The sequence below is a fragment of the Pempheris klunzingeri genome, chromosome 5 (assembly GCF_042242105.1).
Source record: "Pempheris klunzingeri isolate RE-2024b chromosome 5, fPemKlu1.hap1, whole genome shotgun sequence".
In the NCBI taxonomy this organism is placed as follows: Eukaryota; Metazoa; Chordata; class Actinopteri; order Acropomatiformes; family Pempheridae; genus Pempheris; species Pempheris klunzingeri.
This window is the reverse complement of record NC_092016.1, coordinates 12,478,692-12,497,861: the sequence shown is the minus strand read 5'-3', so window position 1 is coordinate 12,497,861 and position 19,170 is coordinate 12,478,692. Positions and strand designations below refer to the sequence as shown.

The 19,170-nt window shown below is 44.3% G+C and overlaps 1 protein-coding gene across 1 annotated transcript in view; it reads left to right on the top strand.

Annotated features, from left to right (window-relative positions):
- The window catches only part of otud7a (OTU deubiquitinase 7A), a 36,974-nt gene extending 21,526 nt beyond the window's left edge, over positions 1-15,448 (top strand). Inside the window, exons 4-13 of the mRNA XM_070831266.1 lie at positions 180-365; positions 479-697; positions 2,678-2,779; positions 3,385-3,512; positions 4,136-4,248; positions 5,645-5,772; positions 5,865-6,014; positions 11,098-11,212; positions 11,859-11,943; positions 12,292-15,448. Of these exons, the coding sequence (XP_070687367.1) occupies positions 180-365; positions 479-697; positions 2,678-2,779; positions 3,385-3,512; positions 4,136-4,248; positions 5,645-5,772; positions 5,865-6,014; positions 11,098-11,212; positions 11,859-11,943; positions 12,292-13,860 (2,795 nt within the window). The 3' untranslated portion in view covers positions 13,861-15,448. The remainder of the gene's footprint in view (positions 1-179; positions 366-478; positions 698-2,677; positions 2,780-3,384; positions 3,513-4,135; positions 4,249-5,644; positions 5,773-5,864; positions 6,015-11,097; positions 11,213-11,858; positions 11,944-12,291) is intronic.
- The last annotated feature ends 3,722 nt before the right edge of the window (positions 15,449-19,170 follow it).

Below are 19,170 nucleotides of genomic sequence, written 5' to 3'. Positions count from 1 at the left end.
TTAATTTATTGGAAAATAACATTTGGTGAGGCACTTTTATTTAATAGAACTTCATATATTTTCAAGTGAAAATCTAAAAAAATCAAGGCAGTTTTCGTACAATATGAGCAACATTTATTCTTGATATTCATAGTCAGTGTTGATGTTCAATCATCCAGACCTTTGTTTGTGTCCCGCAGGTAAAAACTGGGACCTCAGTGCTGCTCTAAATGACTACGAGGAGCTCAGGCAGGTCCACACTGCCAACCTGCCGCAGGTCTTCAACGAGGGCCGCTACTACAAGCAGCCAGAGACACGTGACACGCCCACCCATGTCAGCAAGATCGACAGGCCGTGTGCGCAGAAGCAGGACGACAATGCGCAAGGTACGAAGGCCACCTCGGCATCATATTATCACCACGAGTGACTTCGACAGTTTTCTCTTTCTTCACTTTTTTTCCCACTCATCTGTTCAGCTCTCCCTTCTTCTCCCCTTTAGAGAAGCGTCTGTCCCGCGGGATCTCCCACGCCAGCTCTGCTATTGTCTCGCTGGCACGGCTGCAGGTGGCCAGCGAGTGTACCAGTGAGCAGTTCCCTCTTGAGATGCCCATCTACACATTCCAGCTCCCAGACCTTAGCGTGTACAGCGAGGATTTTAGGAGCTTCATCGAGAGGGACCTAATAGAGCAGTCCACCATGATGGCTCTAGAGCAGGCTGGTGAGTATTACAGCACATAATATAATATAATACATTCTACTATAGTGCATCTACTACTGCTGTATTAGATATGTAACAGAATCTTTTCACCATATTCCCTATTTAGATTACAGTGAAATGCAGAAGGCCTACAAGGCAGCAGCGATGAGAAATGCCAAATGTGAAATTCAGTAATGTAGACAGAGACGTAGAGGGTGAGACTGAAAGTAAGATAGAGCAGATCAGAGAAGCAGCATCATCTGGAAGCAAGATGACAACAACTAATTCAAAGCATCCAGCATCCCAAAGGATCCATTTCCCAGCTGAAGCTTTGAACTAACGGAGAGAAACTAGTTAGTGAAGCTTCAAATCTTCCAGAAGATTTTCCCACATAGAACATGTAGATATTGTAAAGCCTTCCTCACCTAAATCTGAGCACAGTCAACATTGGGGCACTTAAATATACTGACTGTCACATTTCTTTATTTCGTAAACACATTAATATATAAGCCAGCATCTGTCTTGTAGTTTTATAAATACATTTTAACAGTGACTCTTACCCAACCAGAAGATATTATCTGAATTGTTGTGGTAAGTGAGGGATGTACAGTCATAAAATCGTCGCACCATCATAGATTTAATCGAAAATATATTCATCACAAACTGTGGGCAAGTCCGCAACTGACACTTTTATAAAATATGTATCTCTGCAGTTAAGAAAAGGTAAAATAAAGTACAAACAGCCAGTTGTGTATAAGTGTCATTTTATGGGTGGTTGAATCTCAACCAACATATGGATCATTCTTGAGACACAACACAATGGAATGTAATTGGAGTCCATATTTCTAGAAAATTAACTAAGGTATGTCACCTATGAATAAAACTGAGAAATGCAAAAACATCTGCATTTTGAATCCATCTATACTGAGGGGTAAATCTTTCAGAGCCTCTTCTGTGTTTACTGTTGTTAAATAAATGATGCAGTCAGATCACCCCAGGCTCAGAGCAGCGAGGCTGTCTGCAGTAAAGCAGTGTGCCGTGCCCAGGGCTGTGAAGCAGTCGTCTCTCCCTCAGGGACGCAGGCAGGGCGGTGATGGAGCAGAAACTGGAGATACTGTAAAAGTCGGGCTGAGGAGGAGGATAGGTTGTTTTTTTTTTTTTCTGGAGACTGCTGAGGATGTTTGCAAGCATATGGCCAGTGCTGATGATTTCCTTCAAAGCTCAGCTATGGAGGCTAATTATGCCTGTTTACCAATTGTTCTCATTGGACAGCTGGGACATTAATTTATATTTGAATATCAAGGTGATGCAGAGTTAAGACTTCCAATTAAAGATTCACGTCAAGACATATTGTATGTGGTTGTGACATTTCTAATGCAGATGCGTCTTTACCAAATCTGATTGATAAATGTTTATGTCTGAAAGAATAAAATTAGGATATAAATTGAACTCAAAATGACAATTTTTACTTTGATTAGTTAGACAGTGCCATAGATAATTAAAAATAATGTGCCATAGAACTTTTTCACGGACTTGCGTCTTGAGACTTATCTGTTTGGAGTTGTTTTAGTGCTCTTGTTAAATCTAACTTAGGCTTACTATAAGCACACTGTTGTTGTATTTCTATTATTTATGAAATTAATAGTTTTCTGTTCTCCCCACCTTTCTCCTGGTACATCCTCAGCCATGCGTGGAATAAACATCTCTCTTTGAATGGCCTCTCCTAAAGTGTTTTTGTTTTTCTTGTGTGCAAAGGCCTCTTGTTAATAGATTATATTCCTCTGAGTTGGGGATAAAGGTTATTGTGGGTACGTGAGACATGTACTCATTGGATTATACTCATAAATTTAATATGGGGATCTTATTACCAATCTTTTTTGTGCGTGTTTCAATTTGAGTAAATTAAGAGAACACTGAAATATAAAACGATTTGTATTGCAGTGTGTTTGCTTCCCCCTGTGCACAGAATTCATGGCCTCATAATATTGCATGTGTATGCAGGTCGTCTGAACTGGTGGTCCACCATGTGCACCAGCTGTAAGAAGCTGCTTCCTCTTGCCACCACAGGGGATGGTAACTGCCTGCTGCATGCTGCCTCTTTAGGTGAGCCACTCACGTACACTACAGAATATTTAACATACAGTACCACCGTAGCATCCATCACAATCTCGAGTTTCGCTTTTAAAGTCAAACTTGGTGTGGAACAACTGTGCCAGGCAGTGTCACAGCTGGATTATAACAGTGTCAGTGCTGCGTCACAGCCTAATGGAGTGAGAAAGCAGGATGAGAGAGCAAAGGAAGCAATGAAGTGAGGGAGGGAGATAACTGACCTATACATTGCAGGAAACTGTCAGCCGCAGGGTTCAGGGTGGATAACATCATATTCAGGTCTGTGCTGAAGGAGATTGTTGACTCCCCAGTGTGAGGACTGCTGGAGCAGCAGAGGAGCCGTTGGGGTTAGAGGCACCAAAGCTAATATAATCTACACTGACAGTTAGACAACTAAGGCCCTTTGATGAGTGATGAAAGACATTTTTAGACATGAATTTAAAGAGCTGATGTCATCTTAGAATGATTGTGGTAGATTTTACTTTGGTGCAGTTAAGAAGTTCAAACTCTTGTTTTGTTTACGTGCAATGGCTGGATTGTGTGTTTTATGTCCTTGGTCTGGACGTGCAGTAACAGTGTTGTGTGTCTGTGTTGATCAGGGATGTGGGGCTTCCATGACAGAGACCTGATGCTGAGGAAATCCTTGTATACCATGATGAAGAGCGGAGCGGAGAGAGACGCTCTGAAGAGGAGGTGGAGGTGGCAGCAAACCCAACAGAACAAGGAGGTTGGGAGAGTCTTTGCACACTGCACTTCCTAAACGCATCACATCCCCCTTTCACTGATGACATGTTAATAAATCCGTATAAACAAGCAAATGGATGAGCCGCACGTAACCTCTGATAATAAGTGCAGATTTTAGCTTCCTTGCTGGGTCGCTTTCTACGATACCAAGTGTGCATTAGTAGCAGTGCAGCTAATACTGTCAAATCCTCTGCACTTCCTCTCCCTTTTTCTTGATGTTCATGGATTAAAGTATTTGCCAATCTATTAGTAAAAATTGTGTCACCAAAGATAGCTCAGGCAAAGAAGTAGTCCAGATGCTCATGTTTTAAAAATGCCAGGGGCGTCTTGGTGGCGCAGTGATCTAAGGCACATCTCATGGAAACGCAGCGTCTTGGTTCGAGTCTGATCAAGACCCTTGTTGCAAGTCATCCAAAATGAATAATAATAGGGATTGTGTGGGTGAGCATCATCACATGCTCATCAGAATTTGTCTGTGTGTGTGTGTGTGTGTGTGTGTGTGTGTGTGTGTGTGTGTGTGTGTGTGTGTGTGTGTGTGTGTGTGTGTGTGTGTGTGTGTGTGTGTGTGTGTGTGTGTGTGTGTTGCATGCATGTGTGTTTATGCAGTCAGGGCTGGTGTACACTGAGGAGGAGTGGGAGAGAGAGTGGAACGAGCTTCTGAAGTTGGCCTCCAGTGAGCCTCGCAGTCACCTAAGCAAAAACGGCAACACCAGTGGAGGGTAAGCTGTTCGACTCACATACCCCCCTGCACGAGTACACACTCTGAAGTCCCAAGATGCAACACGTATTATATTCCTTCGACCAGAATCCAGCAACGTTTGCTCCATAATCATTGCGTAAGATAGAGAGCAAAACAGAGCAGCAGTTGCGAGTTGTGCAGTTCTCGGCCCACATCACACATTACAACTCCCCTGCTGTGTTTTAATGCCGTGTGTGGTGAAACACGGCAGGAGGCCTACAATTAAAACAAAAGTGACCTTCTCACCAAGATGGATTTGTCAGGGAAACTCATTGTTCCCACTCAGACTGCTTCTCTTTCAAATTGCTTCCTTGATTTACTAACATTGTTGAGGCTCTCGTGTGAGACTGTGCCATCTACTGGCTGCATTTGGTACTAACAGCCTCCCCTAACCTGTGGGTTGCTTTTAGCTGCAGCAGGTGATGTGATTCGTGCACCCCCCTGTTGCATAAAGAAGAGTGGGTTTATCTCAGGCTACAGAGGCACATTGGAAACTAACTCTGGTTTCCTCCTCCTACGCACGCACACAAACCATGTGGTTTGTATCTTGTTTCCATTTTCACTGAAATAAACATACGTACCCTCTGCCATTCATGCAGGGTAGAGCAGCTGATGTGACGGAGAAAAAACAACTCCGATGAACAGAAAGACTCATTGAGATGTCAGCTTTAGATTGAAGAACCTCATAACAAACCGTGCAAAGACTGTTTGCATGTGACAGCAGCATCTGTCACATGGAAACTGCTTTTTCTTTATACATTAATTCACTGCGTTTCCCCACCGTTGACTTGTCTCGTACAAAGCCCTCCATCACTGAAAATATCCCATGAAATAGTATAATTTACTCAATTATTCTGGTGGTTTTACCCTCGCATTGAGTTTGACTGTAATACAGTAATCAGGTTAGGGATGTTTGATGGTCCTAGTGTGTGATGAGCCCCTAAATAGGATGAGTGGGATTCACATATTAAGAGGCTCTTTATTAAAGTGAATTTGGCAGCGTGGCTGTTTGTGTTGCTGACAATTTAATTGTTGCACATCCTCTGGTTCCCTGGTGGTTGCGTGCCTGAGAGCTCTGCCTCGACTTTTTCTCTCCATCTCACTCTCTCTCTCTCTCTCTCTCTCTCTCCTGCTCTCTTTCATTCAAACACAGGTGTAAGCGCATGGATCTTTGGAAATTGTTGTCCTGTTTGATAAAAGTAGCCAAAATGGAGCCCAAGATTAGTTTACACAGCCACGTGATAAGCAGGAACATTTACCATTTTGGACATTTACCATGTTTACCATGTTTGTGTATCATACTGATTCAGGGAAATTCTCTCAGTATCCCATAATCCCACTGTGTTACATGTTTGTTTTTTTTTTTGGTTTTGCAGGGTCGATAACTCTGAAGATCCAGTCTATGAGAGTCTGGAGGAGTTTCATGTGTTTGTGCTGGCCCACGTGTTACGCAGGCCAATCGTAGTGGTGGCTGACACGATGCTCAGAGACTCAGGAGGAGAAGGTAGACTAATTGCATCTTTCCTCGATCTTATACAGTACAGCATGGATTAGCAATGGCACTGACGCTAGATAACCGTTCTAATTGCGTTCCAGCATTTGCTCCCATCCCGTTCGGAGGGCTCTATCTGCCCTTGGAGGTGCCTCCAAGCCGCTGTCACTGCTCCCCTCTGGTCCTGGCCTACGATCAGGCTCACTTCTCTGCTCTGGTGTCCATGGAGCAGAGAGACCAGCAGCGAGAGCAAGGTAAGAAACTCACCATCAACACAAACCCACTTACATGCGCTAATCTTGACAGAAAAAGCCGGTGGCACCTTGCAGGCTGAGGTGTGGGATGCGCACACGTTTTCTTGACCTGCTGGAATTTGCAGTTAAGTTAGCTAATAGTTAGGCAGTCTTTGCTTTTAACTTTAAGTGGGTAGATTGCAGGAGTGAGAGCGAGTGGTCTGCCTGTCCTCCTAGAGGTGAATAATGTATGAGACAGCAGTCTAATTACCTGTGATCCATTATTAAAACAGGCCAGTTGGCAGCAGGAACCAGGGAGTGGCCAACATGGAGGGAAAGTGGACAGCAGGCTTCTTCTTCTGACTTACTGAGCTTTGACCAGATGGTTCAAAGCGTGTATGTTATTGTATGTCTACATTTCTTTCTCAGAAGTCAGGGCGTTTGTGTCTGTTTATGCGTATGCCTCTTTCACAGGAACCTGCACTGTGCAGAGCATACTGATCGTGTTATGTTGTGGTGAGAGTGTGTTGATTTTCCGTTTTTGTTGAGTGGCTCTTGTTTTTGTCTTGTTTTGTCCATTCAAATGCCAGTGTTCTTACTCCGGATGCATTGCTTATTCTCGAGGTCAAAGTAATCCTCACATGGAGTTCCTTTAATTGATAAATAGAGTGGATCTCCTTGACAACCGGTCTTAGTAGTCACAGCACTCCTCTGTATCTGACTCAGTGGGTGGAACTCACTTGTCATTTGCGTGGGCAGCCGGCCAACTCTGTCTTTCTGTCTCTCTTTCTCACTCTCAAATAGAGACACACTTACACAAAACCGTTTCTTTCTTCCTCTCTCCGTCTTCCTCCTTCTCTTGTGCTTTTCTGAGCATGTAAGGTTCTATTCTGGGCCTGTAAACAACTACCTAGTTATTAAGTCTGGGCACGACCACTGCAGACTAGCAGACAGACATGATTACTAACCTGCCATCCCTGCCCTGAAGTCACTCCCTTTAATGCCAGCAGCACATCAAAGCCGGCCTACTCTACAGCCCATAACTACTCAGCACTCCCGCCTTAATTTGATTGTTTTAGTGTGGCTGAGGGGGTTCTCTTTTTGTCCACCAGATGGTGCATATGTCCAGAGAACCCACGGTAGCTCAATCACAACACCACTGCATGACTGTACTTTTTCATTCTGGTACACGGTGTCCTGTGATAGGATCGGAGTGCGTTTTGTCTGCAGTCTCTCCAGGATGTTATGAAAACACTTGTACGCTTAGCTTGGAGCATTTGTATGTCACATGATGAATCATGTTACACAGAAATGATACAAATCTGTGCTGCTCTGGTTAGGTTTTCCTGGATTTTCATGTATGTCAGAGGCAAGGTTTTATGCTCTTGTATGACATTATCACAAATGGGCATTTTCTTATCATTTAAAGACACAGTGCAATGGTGCCATGCAAACGTATATCTCCGAATAGATGCCAGACAGGGGTTCAGATTAACAGACAGACAGACGAGTAAGTCAGACCTAATCTTCCACTGCCAATTAGGGCAGAATAGCCCCAGCCAGCCCCTAAGCCCTCACCACATCACCACATATGGGCAGGGTCCCCGGCTGCCGGAGCCCCAACAAACCAACCCTCTCTCCTGACAGTCAGGCCAATGTGTGGACTTCTCAGGTGGAGGGTCGCTCTCAATTTCCCCCAGCACAGCAAAGAGAGTCCGAGAGGCTGTTGGCTCTGTGTGTGTTCAGGTGCCAGAGGCTGGGTTAGAATACTGGCTCTTTCTTCAGGCCTCTGTATGGAAGATTATAGCAGAGTCCCCCCCAGTAACCTGATTCTAAATCACACTGACACATCACGCTACTGCCCTTTTTATGGCCTGCTTGCATGGCTGCTGGGGCTGTATTGATGGTGGATAGTGAAAAAAACAACAAGGGAGGGGTGAGTGAAGTCAAAGGTTATTGCTTAGAATCAAAACTTTCTTTTATTTTTGAAGTTTTTTTCTGAGCCCATCACAAAAGAGCAGTCACGTGGTTTTTCTGTAGAAGGTAGTCAGGTGAACCCAGATTCCTGTGCGCATGGAATTTTTTTTTTTTCTATCAGCCCACTGCTGCTCACCTGCTGTGTGATAATGACTGGCTCCCCAGTAGACGCCGCTGGCCGTGTCTTTTATCAGCTTGTTTGTGCTTCTGTGGTTAAACGACGTATGAGTGGAACTGACCCTCCTGAAAACTCTGGAGCTATTTCAAGCTCCGGTCCCAATACGAAAACACTTGCAGGTTTTCTTTGGCATCCCATCATCAACCCTCTAACACCCATTTGAATGAAGTAAATGGTCGTCTTTTACACAAAGACCACCTACAGAACAGTGCGGTGTAACCATCCAGCTCTGGCTAGATTTCACTTCTGTATCTATTAAAGCCACCCAGTGTATTACTTCCCATGCTGGCAGTGTAATTAAATCAATATGGCGATGACAATTAACTGCTATTTGTTGTGGTTTTATATGTTACTTCAAATGTGATGCTCTTGTAATTACCACCATGGTTCCACAGTTAAAATGTGTGGCAAAAGAGCTCAGGCTTGTTTATATGCATGACTGCTGTTTACTCTGGTGAATTGAGCCCTTTAAGTCTGCAGCTGTGCAGAGTGACCAAAGTCAGGAATTCAAATTTGTGCATTTTCCAGACAGTACAAATTGTTCTTGAATCGCAAAACAGATGAAACATTGGCTCAGTGTTCCTTCTGTGAATCAAAGCTTGTAATAGGTTACTTTGTCCTCTGAAGAGAGTAAAAGAGGAGGGAATATCCTCTGTTTTTTCTGCTCTCGTGACACAAAGCATGATATACTCAATGTGTTCATTTTGCACAAACTAAAAAAAGACAAAGATATTTATGTCCAATCAAATCATGTGAATAGATGCTTAGGAAGGTTATCTACCTAATTTCCAACAGCTGTTTCTTCACAGGTTACACCCAGGTTTCCTCCCTGTCCTCCCTGTCTGTACACCCACCCCTAGAAACAAAGATGCAAACTGAGCAAGGCAAGGCAGGCTAGCAGCTATGTTGCTGAGTACACAGCTTGCATACCACGGAGGGCTATGATGTCACCCATGCATAAGCTATGGGAATCGGTCATTCAAGGACAACAAAACAAGGCTGCCAACAGGGATAGTAAATACATTACAGCACACTTTAGTCCCCCAGAGCTCAATTGGCAGTGTTGAACCTCTGAATCTGGACTGGGCCCAAACAGGAACAACAGCACACACAGCACTTTGGAATGGCGAGAAAGGAGGACAGCTGCATCGTGGGAGCCAGGACGCCACCTCACAGACCTCCGTTGCCTGCTGCATGACCCGAGTGGGAACTGAGTGGGAGCTGGTTCACTGTCTTCTCTCTGTCTGTGCATGTTTGTGATTATGGCAGAATTTTTCTGGGCAAGAGTGTTCTAGGAAAGACCCTTCTTTGAGAAAAACTCTGTTTTTCCCTCCCAGTGTTCAGTGCTGCCATGCCACTGCTCTCATTACCGTGTGTCTCTGTGGCTCCAGGCATTAGTCATGGCTTTTTTTAGGTAGGTGGTGTAAAATGTATTGTAATTTGCACATATAATGCCAAGACAACCCTGACATTTTAAGACAGCTTCCCGGACAAGCCTAGTTCGTCAAAAGTGCTATTAGTGATGTGTTTACTCAGCTGATGGAATTTGTTGGCTTAGCGACTAATGGTGACAGATACAAATTAGTGATGTTAGGAGCCTTAAATGTGCTAGCATGGGCGTGGCTGCACTTCGGCATTCTGCGTCAAGAGCTTAAGGCATCATCACATCGCATGTACCACCACCACTATGACACTGACTTCATAGTGTACTTTGCACCTACGCAAAGGAACTCAAAAAGAGACACGCAGGAAAGAGTGAGTATTTGACCCGCAGTTTCATCAGGGACACAGGAGGAGCCGTTGCTGCTGGTGTCTGTGTCTCCATGACGCCTGCAGAGCAGAGCACTCTATTGGCAATGGAAGAATTGATGAAGCAGGGAGGAGACTGTATCTTCCATCTGGGGCTGACAGTGAAGGCTGGAATGTCCTCGGCCTGAACAGCCTGTCTCTCTCTCTGCTGTCATGTGGACAACAGCCCCCACACTAGGTAGCCTGAGGAGAGCTGTCATGTGGGCCAGTGGGGTCTAGCTACTTCTCCTCACACTCTTGTTTTGAAAGGCAGCCATGCACTCACACTCACTAACACGTACACGCCTGCACTATGCACATACTGTAAGCACGCCTCCCACGAGAGGAAGCCCGGGTGAGTGTCTGTTTTATGTTCGGTGTCTAGTGATTAGTGTTGAAAACCTCTTCCTGCTTGTAAGTAGCTGATCATATCAGCAGCATATGAATGAAATTAATTCGGCACTCCTGCTCTTAGTCTGTGCTGCTGTGTCTGATTGTTACTGTTACTAAACCAAATCATCACGTAAAGCCTTGATCCACTGTGGAGCCTTGACCTTGGAAATAGTCAGTCTCATCTTCCTCATGGATGGAGTCTGTAATGGAATTCTAGATGTTCAAATGTCCAATTCTTTTGTGTGGACATGCTGGTCATCTTTGACAATGTTGGTCAAACGTTGCGACTGAGAGTGCATTCTTGACCTTGGGAACAGTGTTTAACAAAACAGTCTTGCCACAACCACAACCATTTAGTAGTACTTTGGATTGTCATAGAAATCTGCAAAGTAGCTATGACCCAAGTTGTAATAAACTGGATTTTTCTTTTAACACAGCCTGTGTTATGAGAGGAGCAATCAAGTTAAAGAGCCCCAGCCGGCTGCGGCTTTTCTCTTGTCTGGATGAGTTGGTGTGAGTGACTCGCACTGGTCATGGTCCCTTCTCTGCCTAAAAAATGGATGGCAGATAGAATACACCCTCAGTATACTTTACCCCACACTGACAGGCATCTGGGATAATTAACGTGGCATTATTCTAGTGTGTCATTGTGGTGTCACTTAAGCTCTGACAACAAGGTGGCCCTGTGAGAGGACGGGTGGCGTGCAATGTAGTGTCCGTTGGTAGAGCTAGACCAAACTAACATTCTGATAATCTCATCTCTTCCAGCTGTTATCCCTCTGACCGACTCGGAGCACAAGCTGCTGGCACTCCATTTTGCCGTGGACCCTGGCAGGGACTGGGAGTGGGGGAGGGACGACAATGATAATACCAAGCTAGCAAAGTAAGTCCTGTATAGTATATCACAGGGGGTTGATGCTTATCAACAAAGCACACAGAGGCGCTGACTACGAAAGCAGCCCCATGAGGGGTGAGAGAGTAAAAACTGCAGGCCAAGGCAGTTCTATTAGTCTACCCACAAGGCTGTATGTGGGGGATTTAACTCTGATTATGAGCTCTGGGCTCAGGTCACTTCAAAGAGTGAGCAGAGAGAGAACAAATTGTAAGTCATGTCAGTCATCCATAGGGTTTCCCAGGAATGGCCTCACTGAAGCAGCAACACCCTCTCTGAGTTTTGCAAAGAGTTTATGTAACGGTTTCTGTTTCACATTCCTGCCAGTCAGGGGGTTAGCTTATCCTTTAAAAAGCTGCAGTGTTAACAATGCAGATATATAGAAAAGAAAGGATGCTCAAACTGCCTCCTAATACTACCTCTTCACCTGTAATGCATTGCAGGTGTTGTTAATGTCAGAGTTCTTCCTCGTACTGCTTGTGAAATGCAGCAGGTTTCTATCCAACTCTATGAATGTCATAGAGTTTGTAACTTCAGTAAGAATGCCATTCTGAGATTAGGTTTTATGAAAAATGTCTGTCACATGTCAACTGTGCTCACTGCTTGTTGTTAATTATGCGTACTTGTTCTCCCGCAGTCTCATCTTGTCTCTGGAGGCCAAACTCAACCTGCTGCACAACTACATGAATGTAACATGGATCCGAATTCCATCTGAAACAAGGGTAACTTTTTCTCACGCGTCTTGTTCGTGACAGATCATTTAGCCCTGGAGAGACTCCAGATGATCCAGATGTTCTTGAAAGTCCAATCAATCAGTTTTATTTACTGTCAAAATGCAATAATCTCACGCATTCATGTTTTTGTACTGATTATGACTCATCACAACTCAAGCAAATAAGTTCTTTTTTAATGGTTTTTGGTGAAATTTGTCTGGAATACATCGGGGATCTGTCTCCACTTATAAGCAAGATGTGAAATCGTCAAACCAAATGTTTTGTGAAAACATTGTTTGTGCTGTGTTCTGTGTGTTCTTCATTGGTGCATGTGTATGTGTGTGTGTCTCTGTGCAGGCTCCCCTGGCTCAGCCAGAGTCTCCCACAGCCTCTGCAGGTGAGGATGTCCAGTCTCTAGCAGAGTCCATGGACTCTGACCGCGAGTCTGTCGGCAGCAACTCCAACGTCAACAACGGCAAGCCCAGCAAGGAGAAGGACAAAGACAAGCAGCGCAAGGACAAAGACAAGAGCCGGGCTGATTCCGTAGCCAACAAATTAGGTAGCTTCAGCAAAACCTTGGGAATCAAGCTGAAGAAGAACATGGGAGGTCTGGGTGGCCTTGTGCATGGAAAAATGAACAAATCTAACTCTGGCTCAGGTCGCAGTGGGGAGAATGGAGGGGAAAAGACAAAGAAGAAAGAATCAAAGACAACCAAGGCAAACAAGGAGGAGTCAGGCCAGTCAGCCAGCTCCACCTCTTCTGAGAAGGCCACTAGTCCCTCCCCTACAGACAGAGACAGACCCTCCAGCTCCTCCCCCACCGAGAGACAGGACAGTGCAGGGAGAGTCTCAGGGGACAAGACCCTGGAAAACTGGAAATACAGCACCGATGTCAAGCTCAGCCTCAACATCCTGCGGGCTGCCATGCAGGGGGAGCGCAAGTTCATTTTTGCAGGCCTCCTACTCACCAGCCATCGACACCAGTTCCACGAGGAGATGATCAGCTACTACCTGACCAACGCCCAGGAGCGCTTCAGCCAGGAGCAGGAGCAGAAGAGGAAGGAGGCCGAGAAGAAGCCCCCTGCCACGAACGAGGTGGCCGCAAAGAAGCCCGAGCATGAGAGTGTCTTCCAGAGGGAGAGATCGGACAGCTCGCCTCCGGAGAGCTGCTCTCCTGTCCTGCCCCATCACACCCACTCCTACAACCACAACTCACAGCCCCCCCTGGGTCTTAAGATGCAAGGCAGGAACAGTCCCACTCCTGCAGCCCCTCTAGTCTCTGTCCCAGTCCCTCCTCTTACCCCGCCAATAGCCTCTCACCATGTCTCCCACCCTGCCCCAGCCCCTGCGCCTTACTCTTCCCCCAGTATTGGTGCTAAGAGACCTGGGCCCGTTCCTGTGTCTGCCCACTACAGCCATACACCGCCCATCCAGAGGCACAGTGTGATTCACTTACAAGATGTCAACATGCAATCTTCCATCTTCCAGGATGACCCCTATAAGCCTGTGGTGGGCACCCTAAAGACATGTGCCACCTATCCACAGCAGAACCGCACACTTTCATCCCAGAGTTACAGCCCTGCTCGCCTATCAGGGGTCCGCACTGTTAACACCATAGAGACCCTGTCCTACAACATGCCTGGAGAACACAAGTCCCACACCTACACCAATGGATTCGATGCGGGAGACATTCAGGACTGCCTGGAGTTTGCTGATGAGGACAACTCGTCTCACACCTGGCTCAACCAAGACAAAACCAAAGGGCGGAGCTCTGGAAGCCCTTTGTACTGCTTTCAGCAGCGCCGCTGCAAGAGGGAGAACTGCTCCTTCTACGGCAGGCCAGAGACAGACAACTACTGCTCCTACTGCTACAGGGAGGAGCTGAAACGCAGGGAGAGAGAGAGCAAAGTGCAGAGGCCTGCATAGCCATCACAGCCACTTCAGCCACTTGTCAGCAAGGCCGCAGGAGACTTGAGGGAACTACACCATCTGCACTCTGCATTTAGAATAACATGGTGGAAAACATTTTCCTATTTTGTTCAAGAATGCTCTTGTATTCCTGTCACCCTTCCCTTGTTAGTAAAGATTATTACTTTATGATGGGGGAAGCAGAACTTGAAACAGTGAGCAGCTTTGGCCAGAAATCGTGCTATTATGTTTTGGGGTTGTTTTTTTTCTGTCTCATTGAATTTAGTCTTTTACTTGTTTTAGAGTAAAAGTCATCTCTCTGTGATGTAACTTTCTGTATGTGAGGGAAAGTTCTTATTTTTCAAAGTACAAAAGATTTGCATCTCATCAGGAGGGAACATCTTAGCTCTTGTAATCAGTTGAATGCAATACCTCTGCTTGGTTCTTCAAATATCTGTGGAAAATTTGTAGTTGTTTTGCAATCAAAAGAAATTTAACGGGAGATTAATATTAGACTTTAAAGCAATAAATTGGTGATTTTTGCTACACCCTCTCCCAATTTTGTCTATGCACCAATAATATAGTTACTGTAGGTTAACTGTGTCTTGTAAATTGTAAAGGATTGTCACGGTGTGCTTTTGTAAACAAATTTGAACTACAGGAATTAAAATGTGTAAGCATTATAGATTGTAATGTTGGATTAGGATGAAATGTAAAACTATCTCATTTGTTAAGTGTACTTTTGTTCTTACCACGGTGCAAAGGTTTGCTGTGTCAGAATTGGACTCAAAATATTGTGTAAGATATCATTTCACCTTTCTGCCCGTAGTTTACCTCCTAAAGACCACAAGCACTGCCAAACTGGCTTCTTTAGAAAAAAAAAAAATTACAACTCAAATTTTCAAAATGTTTTCTGTGGCAAACACCTAACAATGTGCATATGATGAATTGCTTCTAAAATATGCAGTGTTTATGGTGTGTTTCTCTGAGTCGCCTGTTAACTACTCTATTCGGTCAGTGTGTTAGATGAGAAGAATTGTGGGTAGCGAGAGCAGGCCGATGCGTATTCGTCTGAAGTGTGATTAAGTGTCTCCTCCCCCCTACTCACACAACACGATGTGCAATCATGCTATTAGCACTATGTGGTGGCCTGCAGTATAGATTTGTCACCGGTCCAGTGTGAGATTGTCTGTTCTTCTTCCATAGCTAGAGGCCGTTAAAAGAAGCACCTGCTGCTAAGAGCACCTCAAGCCTTTTGTGATCATCAGTGCTTTAACCAATCAGTGGGTTTGTAAAACCCTGGGCCTCCAAGTGCTTTCTGCTCATTCGACATGACTACTGTAACGACGCAGTGTTTGTGTTGCTGTTTGTTCTGGTGATGCTTGGATAATGTACCATGCTGTCCTTAACTAAGTGTGTCCTGGCCAAGGATGTCCACTGCTCCCTGGGTTCGCTTCTGTCTCTCTCCTGTACACACTGCAGTGTTGCTCCTCCTTGTTTCTATGTGACCAGTTCATGGACTCTCACCATGTTAGGACTGTAAGATATGATTTTGTATTCCTTTAAGAGTTTTACACTACTTTAAATTATTAATTTGCACATTAGGTACAGATGTAAATATGAAAAAAAAATAGTTTATTGTTACAAACATGGTGTGTCTGTGTCATTTTTGTTTTTCTTCAAGGGCGGCAATCATGAGAAATCTAGAGGTTATAGATTTCATCTATAGGCTGAGGATTCTCTTAATCTGTTTTAAGCTATTTGAAAAGAACAGAGACTCGTTTAGGTTTCTTTTGACATACACTACAATATATTTTTTTGCTAATTATTTGCTTCCATGCTTCCATTCTGTGTTGTAGTGAGGCCTAAAAGCAAAGGGTAACAGGTTGGAATTGGTGTAACAGAACTAATTAGGACTAGATGTGGTTATGATGTTTCACACAACAAACACAGAAGACGATCAGTTGATCTGTCCTACTTTTTCCAGGAAAGTGTAACTGATGCTTAGCAGAGTTTAGCTGTGTCTTTAAAGGGCTACTTCAGCATTTTTATAGTGTACTTCAACAAAGTTGGAGCTCTTTTTTTTAAGAATCTCAAAATTGATTAACCCGAAGATTGTGATTTCCATAATGCATCTTATTAGTTTCTACTGACAAACTCTTCTACCTGTTTTTTTTAAAGTTTGTAAGGAGACTTTCTTTAAAAAATGACACCATCAGCACACATCATTAGAGAAGACACTATATGACTATAAAGTACTCCAAATGACGACTAAACCTTCATGTGTAATATCAGTGCAGTGGCCCTTTAAGAGGCTATCTACATTTTTAGAATAGGACACTTTCAATGGTTATTTATTAACATAGCAATAATGGAAAAAAGTAATTTATCTTATGTTGGCTTTTTGAATGAGTCAAACAGAACAGACTGAGGGGAAAATTTTCCACCAAAATGGGTCTGAGGTTAGAGTTGAGACTCTTAGGAGTGGACTGCCAAGTAGGGCAGCATTCCAGGCTGTGAGCTGTAACTCTGCCTGATTCCTCCAGAGACACTCCTACATTGGCAGGAGGACTGACGCCACACAGCGCAAGAGGCCTTTGAAAATCAGCAGAAAATCTGCAAGTGCATTCATGTGAAGTGTCCTCCACCCCGGTGATGGTTAAATCTGGTGAAGCCTTGATGCATGCGAGCAAGTCACATACCAAGACAAGTGGTATCAAACACTTCATAAAAATGGCTCAGGGTGTTCAAAGAGAGGTTTAATCATTTACTAGTCATTGCAGATATGTAAGGATGAACTTAATTACAGCTCTTTTTAAACTTCAAATGCAGAGAAAAGCAGCCCATGAGAATAACAGTAAGAGGGGTTTCTTTCTAGCGCGTTCAAAGCTCTTACCAAAGGCTTTCGGTCAGATTATCGTCTTTGATTTAGAACATATGGAGTTTTTTTGTTGTTTTTTTAAGCTATGCTAGCAGCATGGCTCTAGGGATGTCAGTGTAAGTCGGTTGATCAGTTGTTCCACCACTTTTTTGTCATGGGATTTTGTACCGACATTCGCGCACCACAGAGGATGAATCTTAACGACAGGTGATCCTTTGACATTTCATCTTCATCTCCACCAGCTGGTCAAAGATTTCACATATCTGGTGAAAATGATCTTAACAAATGGATTGGACAAAATGCTGTACAAACATTCATGGTTCCCAGATGACCTTTCTTCAAGCCATTAGGTTTACATTTGTGGTTTTGCGTGAAATGTCAAAAATTGGATGGATTGCCATAAAGTTCAATACAGACATCAACAACCCCCTCTGGATGAATTGCGATAACTTTGGTGTTCCCTTAAATGTTCCACCAGGGCCGTCATTAGTACGAAATACTAATTTGTCCAATGCTTTGTATTTTGACCAAATAACTGCATAACATTCCCATCAGCCTAAGCTGTAGCCCACTTGGCTTAGTGTTAATAAGCATGTTAGCATTTAGCTCAAAGCAACAGTTTGCCAAAGTACAGCCTCACAAAGCTGCTAGCATAACTGTAGACATTAAGGTCTTGTTAAACTATAATATACAGTATACCGCAGATGAGGAGAGAAACAATGGCCTGTCAACAGACATGTAAACAAAGTAACAAATCAAATTCTGACTGTCTGTTAGAATACACCACAACTTATGAGCTGTAAATAAAAAAATTGCAACATTTGAGGATTTTTTTAAGATATCTTTTTTAACAAACTATGAGTACGAGGTAAAATTATCTCTTGCTTTTTCGAGAATCTGCAGTGCGTACAGTAGCAACTGACTGAGTTGGTGGAGGGAGAGTGAGGAGAAGGTTGCTTAGTGGGCAGCAGCCTGTTATGTGTGGGATGGAATGCATACTTCTGACTGAGCGTATAGTCTTGTGACTGCAGGAGACAAAGATGTGGGTTAGACTCAACCCAACTGCTTCAAGTCACGTTTGGACTGGACGTGGACTGTGGCTGCTAAGAATATGAAATGACCTGTTTGAAAGTTTTGAAGATGAATTACATCCCCACGTGATGTTTAATGTCAGTCACACAAAGGCGCACGAGGGCCTCTCTCTTCAGAGCAATGTATCCCTAGCCCTTGTATCCTGCGTCCTCCAAAACAACTACTGAATGAGACAGAGTGCATTGTGTTCTTTCTTGGATCCCCTTTTCTCAGAATTTCCTTTGAATTTGCATGAGGGACCTCTCTTTGCTTCTCAAAGCAACAAAGAGCTCTATCAGGCATACAGCAGTCGTTTGGCAGGCCTCTCATCCCCTCAAACAGCTCAGCACAGCCTCCATGTTGTCAAATTCACTCAGCTCATTTCAAACCAAGACTCATACAAAAACACCAGGAAACAGAAATTCTAAACTGCCTTTTATTTCCCTCTCAGATGCATCTGTCTCCTTCCTCGCATAATTAGAACCCATTAGAGACCTTAACACAACACAATAGTTCATAAATATTGATTTTCATGGTGAGCAGTTCTCTCATTAACATGGTGAAATTAAAATGTTGGACAATTATGCATATCTATGGGTGTATAAATTGAATATTTAGATCCTCTTTGTACTATTCTCATCAGCAAGTCTCATCACTAGATTGTAAGCCACTCTACCTGACAGTATTTACAGTGCTGTTGCGTTTTAAGCAGGTTGCTGCCTTTGATGCCTCTGCTGCAGTGAGTGGTAATGCCAAACTCCCCCACCCCCACACCCCCTCCTCCCATAGCTAAGCCTTGTTCTCAGCCAGTGCCAGCCTCCAATATCTGAGCTCATCCCACCCGCTCTGCAGGATCTAGCGCCAGCCCTGCCATGCACTGCACTCGAGAGTGGGTGGCATCACATGGCCCTTCAGCCTGCCTTCTGGGGTTTGGCATGGAAGAAGAGGGACGTAGACACACACACGCACACACACACACACACACACACACACACAGGCCACTGTGTAATTAGGACCACTGCTGCTGCTGCTGCTGCTGTTGCTGACCACATCTCCCTCTTTTTCTGTGGATCAATTCCACTGAGTCTTAAAGTCAGCCATGCCCACACACCTCAGTGAAGCAGAGACCCTTTCCAGCCCACAAAGCCTCCCACACTATAGACTTTGAGTGTGTCTAGGTTGGGTGCACCAATCAGCGCTGGTAACACCACCCACTCATACCCTCATCTTCCATCTCTTTCACACATTGTACTGTACTTTCCGTCAGACAATGCATTCAAAATAACTCGTGGATGAGGTTCTCTCCAAATACCCGAGTTTATTCTGCGTACAGAATCTCACCTGGAGAGGTGCTCAGGAGCTGATAATCCAAAGAA